At 35.0% G+C, this 18,122-nt stretch overlaps 1 protein-coding gene across 1 annotated transcript; it reads right to left on the bottom strand.

The window, feature by feature from the left end:
- Positions 1-677: 677 nt before the first annotated feature.
- Positions 678-13,693, bottom strand: LOC122005333 (rab GTPase-activating protein 22-like). The gene is made up of 13 exons (XM_042560341.1): positions 13,532-13,693; positions 13,065-13,230; positions 12,451-12,549; positions 11,912-12,015; positions 10,159-10,835; positions 9,920-10,042; positions 9,731-9,819; positions 9,436-9,636; positions 2,556-2,957; positions 2,130-2,213; positions 1,958-2,044; positions 1,807-1,866; positions 678-827 (listed from the first exon to the last, which is right to left on the bottom strand). Exons 2-11 carry the CDS (start codon positions 13,185-13,187, stop codon positions 2,009-2,011), a joined length of 1,938 nt encoding a protein of 645 aa, XP_042416275.1. The 5' UTR covers positions 13,188-13,230; positions 13,532-13,693; the 3' UTR covers positions 678-827; positions 1,807-1,866; positions 1,958-2,008.
- Between the last annotated feature and the right edge of the window lie 4,429 nt (positions 13,694-18,122).

The following is an 18,122-nucleotide window of genomic DNA, read 5'->3' as shown; positions in this document are numbered from 1 at the left end:
TTTAAATATTTAAAAGGATGCCTCATCTTGTATATTAAATTTGTTGACAGATGAAGATATGACGATTCATATTAAACTTCGAGCAGCCTAAGGAAAAAAGCAGCTCAAGGGAGAGGGAAGGCTGGTTTATTTAAAAAGCAGTATTCAGTGACTTTGCAAATGCTTTCTATAACCAAAAACCCATGACTCCGCTGCTACTAGTTGTGCTGAAACTTCATCTGCACCACTCGCCCTAGTCGTGCTGAAACTCAGAGGATTGAAAAAGCTTTCTTTATCAAAAATGTTTAATGGAGGATAATATCATCAAATTCTTTTAAACTATTCAAACCTTAAAAATTAGTTGTAAAAGAACATCATTAGCATGAGAACAAAGCTGGCGTTGAAATATTTTAACAGAGTCTGCGCAGATGGCATGAGTGTAGAATTTATGTACAAATAGGCCCTAAAAACATATCTGATTTATAGTAGCAGGAATTGGAAGAAGGGATTGAACGATTAGAAGTTTTTTTTAAAAAAAAAATCCATTTGATGCTAGAAAACAGTACATTTTTTTTTTTTTTTGGGGGGCGGGGGTGTTTAGCAAGGTCATGAATCAGGTATAACTTGCATCTTCCTCAGCTTGGTTCTGTAGTGGCAGGTTAATGTGAAAAATAAGTAATTGTTATCTACTAGTATTCATCAGTAATCAACTGGTATCATGAAGAAAACAGCTGGATGGTAATGCTTTGGCTAATTCTGCATTCTTAGTCACAAGAATAGGTGTTTCCACTTCAGCCACGCTAATGCTCCTAAGCATTTGATCATATAAGAAGAATCTGTACAATTTTCTGTACACAAGTAAAATGTATGTGAGTGCATAATCTATATGGTTGTACTTCAGACAAATGAAGAACAAACAGCAGTGAGCCCATAGTCTAAATGGTTTACATTTTTTGAGAAATTAAGGGCATGCTATTAAATGGTTAAAACCGAAATTCAGGAATCTTAGATCTTGGCTTACATTAAAAAAAAAATAGCACAAAACAGTAAACATACTAGTGACAATTGATCATCAAATTGCAAAATATCCAAGAAAAAATCCAAGACAAGGTGACGTAATTGTATTTGCATTTTGTAACACCAGAGGAAAAGGATCGAGTATTGCCAAAGTTGATATCAGAGGAAACAAAAACAAAAAGGATGAAATGAAAATATTGTAAATCGAAAAACATTTCACATGAAAACTTGTTAAAAGTTGTTTGGTTTGCAGTAAAGGAAATCGATCTTTAATTTTCTTTTCTTGTGATCAATGCAGGACTACATTTTAGATTGTGTATGGAAAATAGATATTGCATGTCAGAATAAGGTGAACTTTTCAGATCATATACCATATATCAAAAGAAACTAAACCTACCAATTAAATATGTTAGAAAAAGACAAAAGAGGTCCTCAAGGTAAACAGACTCTTGTTTATTCACCAATCAGACTCTTATTTATTCACCAACCACCAAACATGTATAAAGGAGAATTTCGTTAAAATGCATAAAACCTGTCATACTTAACTCTTGTGCACAAACCTAAACGTAATGGGCACTAAAGGACTGCAAATAACCGTGACATAGATATTTATCAGGAAAAAGAATCCAAGTTCTCAAGGAAAGCACACTCTTGATTTGTCACTAACCATAGAACATGCCTACTGGAGAATTTATTGCAAACATAAAATGTGCAATTCTTAAGCACTAAACAAATACAAAAATTCTTGATGTAGAAATTTACTGAAAAAGATATGAGATATTAAATTAAAGTAGATTTAGATATTCTAACCTTTTTTGCCAGGCACATCAAATGCTTTCTAGTTGAAATTAGCAAAAAGCTAAAGATTGCCTACAGTTTGAGTTTCACAAAGTAAGCCACAAAACTTCAAGATTTATATACATATAAGTAAATCCTAGTTACTTATTTTGTCTTCCTTTACCAGAAGAGCATGAAGAGCACAGGAGATGCATCCATTGGTTATACTTTTTCACTACTCCGAACACCCTGAGCTTGTTTGCTTTATCAACTGTATACAATACAAGAAAATAATTCTTGATAATATAGATTAATAATCCAATAATGAAAGAAGGAATGGAAGCTAAATCTTGCACCTTGTAATAGTACTTCTTCCTTAGTTTGATAGCCAAGCGTATACATCGTTTTACATGGATTTTCAGCATGTTATCATTGAATATCTACAAATATAAGAAAACAGAGGTCAAGAAATCTCAATTGGGAGACTTTTTTTTTTTCAAATTTCATCAAAAGCTGGTTGGGATGGGTAGTACAATAACATGTATAACATTGTCACAAGTGAAATAATCAATGCAAAAGGTTAAACACAAATTATAAACTTTTTAGTGAAAAAGTAACACAAATTATTGCTAAATTTTAGTGAAAACTAACAAGGATAACAAGCCAAGAAAATGTATGACAAGACAGAAAAAATAGCAACCAGCTAATAAAATGTTACCCGAATTAAAACTTATTGAACAAAAATGAGCAAAATCTAGAAACCTTTACAAATTATAACATGCCTTGATCACATCATCGATTGAGTGGGTTTCTCTCATAATCTTTTGCCGATTGATGATAAGAATTGCTGCAACACAAAAGACCTGTAATTCATCATCACTATTTCTTGTAAGTACAGACAAACTGCAAGGTTGCAGCTGATCAGTTTCAGCCCAGCAATTAGCAGTAGGAAGACCACAAAATGGACCAAGTGAAATAGGTTTTGCCCCATTGATGTTCCGTGAAAGAGATTCATCATTTTTAGATCTTGAATGTTTCTTCTTATGTTTTCTTTTACTATTTCCAGAGATATTTGATCTCACATCTCCACCAGCATTATTTCTAAGTTTCAAAACTAATGGTTCCAGGCAAGCTTTCTCTAATTTCTCACAAAGAGCTTCATCAAAATCAGCAGCCCACATCATCTGGGAAAAAGAACAAATAAGTTGTATGTTATGGAGATAAACACATTATAAATTACTTGCAGAGATTCATGTAATCAATTCTCAGTAGTTGAAAGTTTAGACATGCAATAGTTGTTATTCTCAAAATGCAGATAGAAGTCTCTAAATTTACTTGTTTTTAAAACTTGAATAAGACCATTATTATATATATTATGAATAATCTAGAAGCCTTCGGACCAACAGCATTGCAACCAACAGACTATTTTATTGACACATTGAGTGGCTCCGAGAATAAATAAAAGAGACTTAATAAACAAGGAATCAATACAACATAATTACTGATATCTATATATCATTTATTCTTATCAACAACTGATATCCAAGCAGCTTCAAGTGATCGATCGTTTATTCTGCATTGACAGGATACTAATACCAGCTTTACTGCCCCTTCCAAAAAAAAGGTAAAATCTATCATCTGGATCAAATTGTAGACTCCAATTCCAATTCTCTCTGATATAAAAGTTATTCTATGTGGCATATGACTTGTTGGTTACCAAAGTATTCCAAAGTTTGGAAATAACATGTTTGCTTACCTTGGAAAGAATATAACATCTTTTTTTACAAGAATCCTAAGAGAATAAGACTGTATTAATTTTACGGAAAGGAAATATTAACACTCTTCCTGATGATAAACCACATACACCATCTATATCCAGCTTGTTACATAAACTAGACAAGCTCTAATATGCAAAACATAGGCTAGATGTGGCTATCATGAAATACTCACATGAAGCAGAAACATAATTTAAGTTAGAAAAGCATACAACCATCTCAGATTAGCAAAGCTTGGGGAAAAAATGTTGATTGAGAATGCAAGCCACAATTCCTTGGGCCTCAAACAAACCAACACACCATAAGAGAGAGGCTTAAGAGAGAAAAGAGGAAATAAAAATCTAGGATGAATAAATCATCTCAAGAACAAATCTTTCATGTGGACTACTCTTTCTAGCAACACATAATAGACTGAGAAAAGGAAAACAATGGTCCTAGAGGAAAGATAAATAGCATAGCAAATTTAGAAAAATAAGAACAAGAGAATTTTTTTTTTGTTTTGTTTTGATAATCCAAGTGTTTGGGCTTCGTCCGACCAACCCCGGAGGCAGATGGTCTTCTCCCGGTTCACCTACCAGGTAAATCAGAAGTATAACTTATGCACGCTCATAAACTGATCTCCAAAATATTCATCCCATTTGGGATTCAAACACTAGTCCCCTTTATTGTTACTTTGAGTGATTTACCACTACACCACACCCGCAAGAACAAAAGATTTTTGTTCTTGCCATTCCTAGAGATCAAAAGTACAACTCAATCATTTGCTAGAAGTGACAAAATGGGAAAAAAAAACCTTTTTTCTTTGTGTTGATCTTCACTAGAGATCGAAAGCATAACTTGATAATTTGCTAAAGGTACAAAAATGAGATCAGGATATTTTTTTTGTTTAGGTCTTCACTAATTTTAGGTGGCACAATGCAACATATAAATAAAATAATGTAAATTTTTGAAAAGGAGGAGATTTTCATTTACAGCTCTAAATAATTGAGTGAAGATTATGCAATAATTTGAAAAAGATCAACACTAGTACGAAGCAACTGTTGAAGCAGAAGACATGCAACCAAAAGAGGAAGACAAATGCTCGGAATGTGAATGTTGTAGATACTGCAGTTGTTGCTGCTCATCATGTGAAGACTTATAGGTAAAGGAAAAGAGGAAGGCAGATGCCCACAGATTCCCCCTTGCTGACACAACTTGATCAAGACAAGTCCAAAGGAGGTATGGTGTGGCCGAAAGAGAAGGCAATGCCCAGATTCATTTTAATATTTTCAACCCTTTTTAAATAAAAAAAAAACTTTAATAAAAGATGTTGTGGGATCCCCATGGCTTGGTTTCAGTTTGAGATGGACTTAGTTGCAACAAAGTACTTCACTAATCACAAATGGGAGAGACAGGTGCTTTTAGACCATTTTTACTGCCAAGTCACGTCATGAATCAAGAGGAAGTATATGGAATCTGGAGGCATCAACTGTGAGCAACATCCACGTTCTTTCCTCACAAAGGTTGTTTCAGCACGCGCAAAAGCATAGCAGCAGCCATGAGGGAAGGTTTCCACTAGCACAAAGAAGTTAGTGGATGGTTCCACTTCTGCCTACCAGTGATAGAATGTTTGGTGTGGATGAACCATGTATCAAGAAGGAACCATGGGCTAGTGCCCATTAAGGCTTGTTGCAATGTGCAGAATCAGGTATCTGCATGAGGTGCGGTCATAGGGAGAGGCATGACAAGTTGTCGATCAAAGCTTCCACACAAGGGAGATGTCAGAGAAGAGATAATCACATTAAAATACCACCAGCTGCAGATAAGGCTCACACCTCAAATGACAGAAAAACAGAGGGAGGGAGGAAAGAAAGGATACTTTCATGATAATTTTAGTTAAAAACATTGTATTGAATCAATATACAAATATAAATAAATTATGATGCCATAATACTTAATAACTCTAATACCCTCACAGGACAGCCATAGCCCTTCTTCTGTTATGTCAGTCACAAAATAGACCATTCACTTCATTTCACTAATTCTTAAATATTTTTCCGTGTTTAAATATATTAAACAAAGATCTTGTTACTCATTTGAGTGGACTTAACAAAAACTAATAATAACGGTGAAACTAAAAAAAAGTATGCAAATGTAAAACCAGTGAATATGCATATCACAATAAATCCAACATGCTTTAGCCCTAGAACATTCAATAGTTGGGAGACAAACAATCTTAAACATAACTCTAGCCAAACATGATGCAGTAGGTTTAGGTTTTTAGACGAGACTGTAGTTTAAAATTTTGTTGTATCGGTCAGCACGTACCATTCAGCTCATGCATACCAGTATTGCAATTGTTGACCTCAACAGGATGGCATTAGTGTGCCAAATAGTGTACCAACACAGTACAAAGTGGTGCATTGATCAAGAGGAGAGAGGAGGCAAAGATGGAGAACAACAAGAACAAGAGCAGGAAGAAGAAACATAATAGAGAGAAGTGTTGTTCCTTGCAAGGTTTAAAATCTCGACCCATGCCGAGGTTTCGGTCCATACCGGAACTATCATGCCGTGCCGATATGGTTTCAGTATTTTTTTATTTATATATAGTAATTATTAGATAGATATGTTTATTGTGTATAATTTAAAAATAAGTTGTATATTGATTTTATATAAGTTATTTGAACAACTTAAAAATAATTTAATATAGTTTTATTTAAAGATGTATTAATTACTCGAATTAAAATTCATACATCATAATTATATAAATTAGTTTTTTATTCATTTAATTAATTATTAGTTTAAATAATATATATTTAAAATAGTAAAAAAATATCAAAATATCAATTAAATAGTAAACAAATAAATAATAATAATAATAAATTATCAGAATATAAATATGATTTATTATGATTTTTTTAATTTTTATATAAAATTTAAACAGTAAAAAAAAAGAATTTTTATAATATCAATTAATAATTTTGTTATTTTTTAAAAAATTTAAATATATTTTTTATATATTTTATAGGGATAATTTAATTAAGTCTATTCCAAATATTCCACCACAGTTGAGAATCGTTTAAATTAATTAATTTTTTTTCTTTTAGTAACCGTACACATGAGGCACAAGTGTCCCGGAAGCATCCCGCAACGCATCTAGCGCTGTTAGAAGTGTCGAGGGACGCTTCCGGCAGCAAGGGGCGTCCCGCGATAGTCGACCACGCGCAAATGACGAACATGAAATTTATTCGCATGCGGTGCCAATTTCGCTTCCGCACCGAAATAGTAAATTCCGGCAGTTTCGAGCGGCACGGCTCGGCACTTCAAACATTGATTCCTTGCCAACATTGTTTCATCCACTTGGATACATAGCACTATCCCATGGTGAAGAAACAGGCCCAATGCTACCACTGCAAGCTCTCAGAGAAAGTAGTGTCATATCTCAATGAGGCGAGGATACAAGGAAAGACCTTCTCTTCATTGTTGTCGTCTCATTGGACTATACTGATTTCAGTAGGCCAATAGAATGATATGTTATGATCATGCTGACTGAAACAACATGACATTCAAAACCTTGTTCTCACACCTACTTGTGACAAAAGAAGATGTGAAGGACACTGACAAATGTGTTTTAAAATTGTAATTAGTAACAGGATTTAGAATTTTACATACAAAAAAATGAGATTAGGATTGACAATGTAAGACTAAGTTTCCAGTCATTTTACTTGGAAGAAGATGGATGTCAGAAATGTCAATAAAAATTTGGGTATCCATTCCAAAAGAAAACAGATATTTGAAGATAGACAGTAAATAATCACTGTCAAGGTTTAAAATTTCGACCCGTGCCGAGGTTTCAGTCTCAGACCAGAACGATACGGTTTCGGTATCGTATCGTACCGTGCCGATACAGTTTCGGTATTTTTTTATTTATCTATAGTAATTATAAGATAAGTATGTTTATGGTGTATATAAAAATAAATTGTATATTGATTTATTATAAGTTCTCAATTATTGAATAATTTAATATTGTTAGAAAAAATAATTAAAAATAGTTTTATTTAAATAGAATTGATATATCAATAATTTAAATTAAAATGGAAGTATCTATTATAATAATAATAAGTATATAAATTAATACAAGATATTACTTTATATTAATAATAATTATATAAATTAATTATTCATTTAATTAATTATTAATTAAATAATATATATTTTAAATAGCAAAAAAATATCAAGTAAAAAAATTTAAAAAAATATCAGAATAAAAATATAATTTATTAGAATTCTTTTAAAAAAATTAGAATTTTTAAATTTTTTTTAGAATTTTAAAAAAAATTAAAATTTAAATGAAATTTAAAATAATAAAGAAAATATTAGAATATAAATAAGAATTATTATATTTTTTAAAATTTTTAAATTAAATTTACAATATTAATTTTTTTCAGAATATTAATTAATAAAATTTATTAAATTTATTTTAATTTTAAATATATTTTTTTATATATTTTATTAGGATAATTTAATTAGAGTTTATAAAAGCCTCTTCGAAATAACCCACGTCCTCCTTAGGAATTGTTTAATTTAATTAATTAAATAAAATAAATAAATATTAAAAAGAAAAGAAAAAAAATCGCGCATACGCGAGATCGCCCGCGATGATCGCGGGCGATCCCGCGAGCGGTGTCCGACGGCGCCGGAAGCATCGCCGGACGCCTCCGGCGGCGCCAGAAGCGTCGTCGGACGCCTCCGGCGGCGCCAGAAGCGTCGTCGGACGCCTCCGGCGGCGCCAGAAGCGTCGCCGGACCGGAAGCTTTCGGCGACACCGAAGGCGTCGCGCGCGACGCCTTTGGTGCCGAAGGCATCGCGGGACGCCACCGGAGGCATACCGCGTCTCCTCCGGCGCCGACGGAGGCGTCCCGCGTCTCCTCCGGCGCCGACGGAGGCGTCCTGCGTCTCCTCCGGCGCTGCCTAGACGGGGACGCCTCCCGTGCCGGTTTCGGCCGCCCGGCGGAACGGTAAAAACCGCCCGTGCCGGGCGGCACGAAACGGCATTTCATACACTGATCACTGTATCAATTGATAGATACAAGATTGATCAAGAGAAACTTTGAAGATGAAATTTAAAATCATGTGGTATTTCAGCCTGAGGCAAAAGGAGGAAAATTTCATAGCCTCAAAAATCTACGTTGTTATCTTCTTAGGAGAGAATCAATTATCCGCAGGAGAAGAATTCCATGAAAGAAATCGTCAGTAACATGAGGTGCTTGCATGAAGTACAAATCAACATGAGGAGGGCTACAAATATTCACATGGAATTAAACAGAGATTCTACTGTGAATAATAACTCAGGGAAGATAGTTCTGACATAAAGACTTTGAACATGCAGTTACAAACATCTTCTCTCACTCCCAAAGTGCTCTAAAGATTAAAGGAACTTTGGAAAACAATTCTTTAATCAATCCTAAATTGGCCATCACAAATGAGAATGTTATTACATCACACTGTTGTGTAGGATCTCTCAAAACTGATTCTCATGTCCCAAAAGTTAATTATAATCCGCAAGAATAATAAGCAATCAAGTCACGACATGAATTTCATGTTTGAAGATGTATATCCTTTTCAAATGGCTAAATAACATTACAACAAGAATTAAAATAATTGTTGTAGCTTTTAGTTTTTACTTCTTACGTCATTGTTGTCTTTCTTTCACTGAGGCATTAAAAAGTAGGCAAAGAATGGCAGTCAGCAATGCCAAAGTGCCCTATATCTATACAATGACTCGAGTGCAGATAAATTGTTATTCTACTTTAAGAATATTGCATGATACAAACAAATGGATACAAAAGTAACACAAAGCACAGGATCATCAATTTTTTGGAAAATCCACAATCTTCAGGTTACAAACCTCCCACATTCGAAGTGCTTCGTCAAAGGATAATTCCCGACGGAAAAGAACCAGCAACATTCGGAAAGCAAAGTGAAGACTCTCAGCACCTATAAGTGAAAGATGTCCAAACATTTCAGCATCTACTAGTTCCAAAACCTTCCATAATGTCTGCAACTGGTTCATGACCCCAGTAGGCCCCTCCATCTGAAAATTTTCCCGCTGAACAAGATATTTAATGGAAGGTATAATTACTTTCTAACCTTTTGAACACAAATAACTAAAATTTTGGGTGGATCATATAAATGCACAATACCATTCGTCGAAGAAGCATCTCAAAGCACCAAAAAGCATCTGCATTGTCCTCATAAAGCACAATAAAAGGAGAAAGCAAATCACTCATTCCTAATGTCAATTATATGACAATGTCAGCATGTATCCAGATCGTAAATATTTGAATTTTGTACTCAAACATACAATACAAATTAGAAAATCAAGGGGCAACCTTGGCAATATCCAGTGGCTGGGTCAACCCATGCATAAACAGCAAGAATATCTGACATTCTAGCAATATTCTTTGTGTCTCCATAGAATTCCAGATGATTATCAGTTCTCACAACATCAACAACTAAAAAAACAATGATTTTAGTTAAAGAATAAGACGAGAAAATTAATATATATGTTCATATCATGGAATATTCAAGAATTTCTTGCAAATACATCATAGAAAAATAAATAAATTACCAATTCGATGAAGCGTCCATAGCCACTCAGAAACTCTATCTTCATTAGTGACCAAACCATTTGGAGGTGTCTTGTCTGTCATAGGTGCTTCTGGAATGTCTAATATCTGCAAGCTATTAACAACATCCTTTTCATATGCCATTTCTTTTACTCCTTCATATTTTGGAATATTTGAGTGAAAGATATCACTTTGTCTGTTGCTCGTAGATGGTACATCTGATTCCATAATTAGATCCACATTGTTGTTTATCTGGAAACTATACACGTGTTGATCTTTCAACCTTGTTGTTCTTTCAGAAATAGAAGTTCTATCCCCATTTGCCTCATGCATTGAACCTTCATTCTCATCAGCATAATCTTTAAGGAATAAATTAGTTACTGGAAGAGGAGGAAAGTCATAAAAGCTCTCACTGTCATACTGGAGTTCATTAATTTCACACTCTGAGGTTCTTGAGCAATAATTATAGGCAGCACTGTCAGTACTCATTCTGGCACTGACCAACTCTGTTGATGTACCAGAGTTCTTCTCGCTTGTAGTTTCTAGTTTCTTATCACTATTTTCTTTTGATAGAGTCCTTACATCCATGACTTTAGATCCAACAACATAAGCAAGGTTGCCTGTTCCAATGCTAGAGTGCATAATTTGACATTGCTTAACTAAATCCTCATACCGCTCCCTGCAATGCATTAACCATATTACACCGTGCTCTAGTTTTCAAGCAGTGGATGTGCTAAGCATGCATGTTGCATAAATGGAAACAAATTTATTTAACATTTATTCAATTTATTTTTGTCCTATGATCTCAGCAAGGTATAACTTTTTATTAATTATCTATTTTGTCAGTCATTCAGTTGAATACATATTATTGTACATCTAATCTGTTACAGAATAGTTTGGTTAGCTTTCTGGGATATAATTGATTTGCTTTTAATTGTCACCAAATTATAATGTGTAGAAAATGAATAATTTGTTCTTTAGCCCATGGATCTAGGCTGGTTTGGCCAATGAACTAAACCAGATCAATTTCCTGGTTAACCTGCAGTTAAACTAATTGACCCATGGGTCCGACCACTGAACTAGTGTCCAAAGTTCATGTGGTTCAAATTGCAGTCCAGTTTTTATCACTAACATGATTTTCTAAGAAATCGATTTGGTCAACTCATCAGAGTAAATAAAGTTCACCATTTACTGTGGAAATTCCTCAAAAACAGTGGAATTTTGTCAACTAATAGCTATGAGTCATGCAGATACAATCCTTTATACATGTTCAGACAATGTGCACATTTAGGTAAGGTGAGATAATGAGAGATGCAATATCCAACTACTATTCATTGTCTGTGCATTAGTTAAGTAATTAATAGCTAACTTCTTGGATCACGTAAATAGAATATCAATATTGAGGATAATAAGTCAGATCTCCTACTCAATTATCAGAACTAAACAGAAATACATGGTTTGTCATCAAAATTGATGGATTAAGGTAGTCAAGCTCTGCAAACATGAAGTTCATTTAGCTAAAAGAGGAGACCAAATAGAGCATCTGACTATATTGGCAGACAGAAAAACAAGTAGACTTGATACACTTACAGACTGTCAAAACAAGTTTGTAGTAATATCGCTTACTCCTGTCACTAATAAAATTTCGAGGCTACAGGTTTAACTTTCAAAATTTAGAGCTTGAAAGTAAAAACTTCAAACATGCAAAGCAGTCCAACAATAACACATCCGTAAAATTTAGCCAAACGATGATACCTCCGCGCTGTCCTTAGTTGCTTCCTATTTTCGGCAGTGCTGTTCAAAGTATAACAACCAAGGAGAAATTCCCAGACATCTGCCCTTATAGATGGATCTACACCCTGCTCTTTCAAAAAAACAAAAAAAAAAAAGAAGTAAAATATGAGGAGTCATAAACTGTACCAGGAAGGACTAGTACATTGTAATAGAATAGGTAGTCCATTTGCATCAAGCATAGGCATGTAGAGAGATAACAAAGCAAACAATTAATTACACATTCAGAGCTACAACCAGTGTTTCCTCTTTTCATGCATAATATTAAACTAAAATTAGTTTCCTTTTATATGTCGTGCATGAAATTAACATGACAATCCTAATTTAGTAATTTATCAACTGGCTAGAATTTCCTTTTACGATTTATTTCTACAGAAACACAGCTGCCAAACCAAAAATTTTGAAAAATTTAGAACCATAAGCTCCAAGAATGGAAGAATTACACATGACTTTACTGGTAACCACAAATCAAAATATGTACAAACATGTGCTTAAGAACTTACCCCTAGGATAATCAATTTAAGTGCTTTGCGGAAACCAATAACCTTCCCATCGTTGTCAAAAATTGCTTGCCACTTTTCTGGCTTGAGCATTTTGTTTCTCTGCATTATAGAAGTTGCAGAAAAAATTACCTTAGTGGTATCCTATAAAACATTATTCATTAGAAAATAATTCAAAGCGCAGGACATGATAGAATTCTCAAGTTTTGAACAGTGGGATCACTTATCGTTACCATGGTATACTACAAAGTAGGGTTCACACCCTTGTATTTCTTGAATCAAACTATTAGACTCTTTACTTTGATCTTTAGAAAGGACACATAATAGTTTTAGTATTTCCTTCTGAAAAAGAATGAGCCTTCGAGGCCTTGGCCCCTTAACAGCCACCCAAGGTGATCGCCTCACATGACCCTTAAACATCATAAATGATAAGCGATAGTAACAAGAGTGAGTAAATTTTCGTTGCAATCACGCAAGTCATGAAATACGTTAAATCACTCTGTCTTACTGCATATATCAGTCATACAACTCACAACAAGTGAAGCTAGAGATAGGAACAAATTGCTTAGAAGCTGTTTTCATGAATACAAATTGCTTAGAAGTTAACCAAGACCAACCTTAGCGGGCGAGTGATACAGGCACGGTTCTCCAATCTCTCTCACGATAGAACTGACCCGGTGGAGGCTCACCATACCAGACGTGCCGCACATCCATCTTGTATCCTCTCCGTCAACAGACATTATCAACTCTTTGTATCGGTCACTGCCGTCTCCTCCTCACTTCCTGTCCACACCCAACAACCATTGAATCCCGAATCGAACTACTGCAATATCGAGTCTACGGAATCATCGTTCAGTTGGCATCCAGATCGAATCACAAGAAATCAAAGATCGACAATCGAAATAGACGGATACGATGAGCACGGCGGAACTTAATTTCCTACAGAGCCCCGATTCGGATCGGCGAAAACTCAAGAACTCCAGGGACAGCGCGATGAATCGATGGCGATAACCGACAAAAAAAGATACCGCGACCGCGGCGGAAGCGTCGGAGTGCCGCGAGCATTGAGCGGAGGAAGGCGTACCTGGAGACGGAGGAGATCGGAAGAGTCGCGCACGCGGAGAAGCGATCGGCGTGTTCCATCGCCGTGGGGCTATGCGGTTTCCCTGCTTCTACCCCCCTCCTTCCTCCGCTCTGCGTTGGTGTTTTTTAATTGGGAGAGACAGAGGGATTGGGAATCGATATTTTAATCGGCATCAACAGTTGGGCAGCAGAGTTAATTATCGGTCATTTTGTGTTACGATGCAGCCCGCATATTATTCGAATCAGATCAAGTCTACGTCATCCCGTTCGGGTTCAATATCTACAGCTTAAACACCATAATCAAACATTAAAATTACAGGTCAAGTCGCGATCCATTTATAATTGGCAAATAAATGGATCGGGTTGGATAAAACTAAGGGAGTCAACTGGTTTTCCTAGTTTCTGCTAGTTCAAAAAAGGCAATTGGAAGATTGCTTTATTTAATTTTTAGGCCATCGAATTTGTTTAGACTTCAAGTTTTGGAGAATGTCCGATTGGCCCAGTCACGTTTTCTAACGGACTGGACTTGTAAAAATATGAAGATCCGACAAAATAGTTTGGTCAGGCCCAATATGCTTCAGGGGCCCAGTCGGAAATGTTTAAAGCGATTAATAAAAATCGGATTTCATTCATTAGCTCAAAAGAATTTGAACTTGTTTCAATCTCGTGTCGTGGCTCTGGAAGTAACCTCCCTCTACCTTCAAAGTTTGGCCTGAGCCTGAGCCTGGCTGCCTGAGCAGGCAGCACTGGGCACTGCCACTACCCGTACCAAGCGAGCGTGCAATCGACAGAGACACGAGGGCGCCCGTGCGGAAGACAAGGCCGTTGGCACGGGTGACTCCAGACGAAATTTGAATATGGCATGCGTTTGTCATGATGCCAATTAATGGCAGGAGGAGAAGGGAGAAGACGCTGAGGCAGTAGTACGATTGGCGAAGCAGAAACACCTGTCTTTTGGAGTTTATTTGACGTGATAAACTGATCGGCTAATTAATAGGGTCATTCAGCTCATTCGAACTGGCTGGTTATGCCTTCTCGTTAAGAAGTTAATTGGTCTAAAAGGAAGCAGAAAAGGAATTGATTTGTGAGACTAAAACACAGTAGCTAAACAAAATGAATCAATTAATATTGAATTTGAAACCAAAAAAACAAATGTTTACATCTAACACGAATGTGTTCAGCACTCAGCAGCCTTTAATTTGATGGATCCTGCTTTGGGGAATATTAAAGAGGATTGGGGGAGATCATAATTGTGATATATAAAGCACCCCATGTTCGGCAATCAAGTTCTCTTTCTCCCTTCCTTCACTTTTCTCAGACAGTCAGACTAGACTGGAGATTAAAGCGAAAGGGAATGAATCCTGAAAAAGCCACTCCAGTCTTCAATATCAATATTCCTAGTTCACAGTTTAGTTGGACGTTGTGATCTAAGATGAATAAAATCTCGGTTAAATTGAAATAACCGATCCGACTAATTTAATTTAGAAATTCATTAATTTATTTTTTAAAAAAAAAAACTCTCAATTATTTTGATTTATTTAGCTCATCTCAATTTGAGGATTCATTTAAACCGATTAAATTGAATGGTCAATCGCCAACTAATGTATTATGATCGATAGGTTGCCAAGTCAAATTTATGAGTTGTGACGGTTCAAAGAAATATATAGTCAAATTGTGCAGTTGATTATCCAAGTAGCAGCCGGCTGATAGCACAGCATCAATCAACTACGACCGAATTTCCAATAATTTTAAGGAGAAGCCAAATCTTGATTAAATGGAAATCATCGATTGAACCGTTTTACTTTTAATATTATTATTGAAAATTCATTTTTTTTAAAAAAATATTAATTATTCAATTTTATTTAATTTGGTTTCAATTTTAAAATTTAAAATTCATTTAAACCAATTAAAGGATTGATACATTATGATTGACAACTTAAAGAAATATATACATAGTCAAAGGATATAATCGATTGTCCACATAATAATCGACTGATAATGTAACATCAATCTATTACTCAATAAGTAATTGAATTAATTGATTTTATAAATGAGTTCAATTTATCCTTAATCGGTTTGGTTTATTAAAAAAATTAAATTTGATTAATTTTGTTTCAGTGAGTTCAATTCCGTGGTTCAATTTTAACACAATGGACGGCTTTAAATTGCACCTCGCTACCAGGGCTGTAACTTCCATGAGGCCAGAGAGGCGATCGCCTCAGGGCCCAGCCCAATGAAGGGCCCATTATTTTATTAAAAAAATGAAAGATATGGATCCTAAATGGTCGTTAAACTTATTCTCACAGTTCCGAGGCACACATTGACGCATGACTCTTATTTGCACATAATTTATTCTTCGGTGTTGCTATTCTTTGCACGTGATTTCTTCTTCGGCGTTCTTTCTACTAAGGCACGGATCCACGGAACAAGAGGTAATCATAATCTTCTTCTTCGACCATTTTCTTCGTCTTGCAACACGTGACACTAATTGTAATCTAATCATGCAACAAGAATCGTTTGTGCGACCTAATCGCGTCGATTCTCACAGTGGCTATCTCACTCGACGCGGGTTGGCAGTTGACCTTTGTTCGCGTGACTTAATTGCATAGCACGGGGGCTGTCACACGCTACCTCAGTCGCTTGTACGAACTGCGACCTAATTGCATGGTGGTTACTACTTGTCGTCTTGCTACTGCCTGTGGCTACCGCATTGGTATCAGTATTATAGGATACACTAAATGGGCTACCAATGTTATCTATTGAGAAAGAAAGAGTTCGACAATTGAATTATGCAGATTTGATAATTGTTTTTATCTCTAAAACATCTATACGAGTAGTGTTTATATAATTATTTTAAATATTTATTATTTTTTTGTTGATGTAATATATTTATTTTTAATTTTTTTTATATATTTAATATATATGTTATTTGTAAATTGAACTTTATTATTATTTATCGTAGCAGAAGAGTCACTTTTTTAGTATGCACTTCAGGCCCCATCGTACACAGGTACGGCTCTGCTCGCTACTCTACCATGACCCTAACACTAGGGGTGTAAATGAACCAAGCCGCTCGCAAGCTATTCGAAGCTCGATTCGATAAAAACTCGTTTGAGCTCGTTTAATGAGGCTCGTTAAGATAAATAAACCAAGCTCAAGCTTCGTAATATTCGGCTCGTTAGCTCGTGAACACGTTCGTTAAGCTCATTAAGCAACTTTTAAATAAAAAAAATAATAGTTTTGATATTATTTTTTATAGATTTTACACTCTACTTATGAAAAAATAAATAAATATATTAAATTTATTTATTAGAATAAAATTATAAATTTTAATAATATTATTATAATTTTCTCTAAATATATAATTTAGTTTTTAATGAATATTTAAATTTATGATTTATATTTATTAAGCTCGTTTAGGCTCGATAAAAGCTCGAATAAGCTCGTGAGCCATGAATATATTCGTTAAATAAAGCTCGAGCTCAACTCGATTATAAACGAGCCAAGCTCAAACATTCAAGAGCTCGGCTCGGCTCGGCTCGATTACACCCCTACCTAACACGAGTTGTTTCTGTTATTATATACTTTATTTGACTCAGCCTAGTTGAGAATGTCTCGATTTAGGAATGAGCCTCTAAGTTGTAATTTTAGGTGGCATTTGGTTTGAGAGATTGAGAATGAGGGAATAGATCTATTCCCAAATCTTATGTTGGATTAATGAAAATGGAATTAAGATTTTGGAATGAAACCTAAAAACTTGGGTATTGATGAAATTCACCTCTTCCCTTGGGTTTTGATAGGAATGAGAATAAAATTAAGTTTTGGACAAAAATACTCTTAATATATTTATTTAATTTTTCTTCCATTTCACTTTCTCTCTCCTTATTCTCTCTCATCATAATTCCTCTCTCCTCATTCTCTTATCACACTTTCTCTCTCCTCATTTTCTCTTATCACATATTCTCTATCATTTTCTCCATGTATTCTCTCTTATCACACACTCTCTCCTCATTTTCTCTCTCTTTATTCTCTTTCATCATACTTTCTCTCCCATTACACACTCTCTCCTTATTTTTTTATTACACTTTCTTTCTATCATACTTTCTCTCTCCTTATTTTCTCTCATCACACTTTCCCTCTCTTCATTCTCTCTCATCACACTCTCTCTACTTATTTTCTCTCATCACACTTTCTCTCTCTTCATTTTTCTCATCATACCTTTTCCTCCAGCATACTTTCTCTCTTATCATTCCCTCTCATCATACTTTCTCTCTTCTCAATCTCTCTTCATTTTCTCTCATTACACTTTTCCTCTTTTCATTTTTTCCCATAGCACTTTCTCTCTTAGCACACTTTCTCTTTCATCGTACTTTTTCTCTCCTCAATCTCTCCTATCACGCTCTCTCTCCTCATTTTCTCTCACGACATTTTCCCTCTCTTCATTTTTCTCATCATACTTTCTCTCTCATCACACTTTCTCTTTCATCATTCTCTCTTATCATATTTTTCTCTTACATTCAACTTTTTCTCATATCTAATTTTTTCTCTTATTTTCCTCTAAGAGTAAAAAAAAAAAAAATAGGTTCATTCCG

The sequence above is a fragment of the Zingiber officinale genome, chromosome 7B, assembly GCF_018446385.1.
Source record: "Zingiber officinale cultivar Zhangliang chromosome 7B, Zo_v1.1, whole genome shotgun sequence".
Taxonomy (NCBI): Eukaryota; Viridiplantae; Streptophyta; class Magnoliopsida; order Zingiberales; family Zingiberaceae; genus Zingiber; species Zingiber officinale.
Note: the sequence above shows the minus strand (reverse complement) of the source record. Positions and strands in the feature narration are given on the sequence as shown.

What these genes read in the sequence shown, in the direction of transcription:
- LOC122005333 (XM_042560341.1), bottom strand. Translation starts at nt 13,187, where the DNA reads ATGTCTGTTGACGGAGAGGATACAAGATGGATGTGCGGCACGTCTGGT. An exon ending in ATGGACGCTTCATCGAATTG is followed by an intron (nt 10,043 to 10,158) that starts GTAATTTATTTA and finishes TTGTTTTTTTAG; the next exon opens with TTGTTGATGTTGTGAGAACT. An exon ending in AGATGCTTCTTCGACGAATG is followed by an intron (nt 9,637 to 9,730) that starts GTATTGTGCATT and finishes TATCTTGTTCAG; the next exon opens with CGGGAAAATTTTCAGATGGA.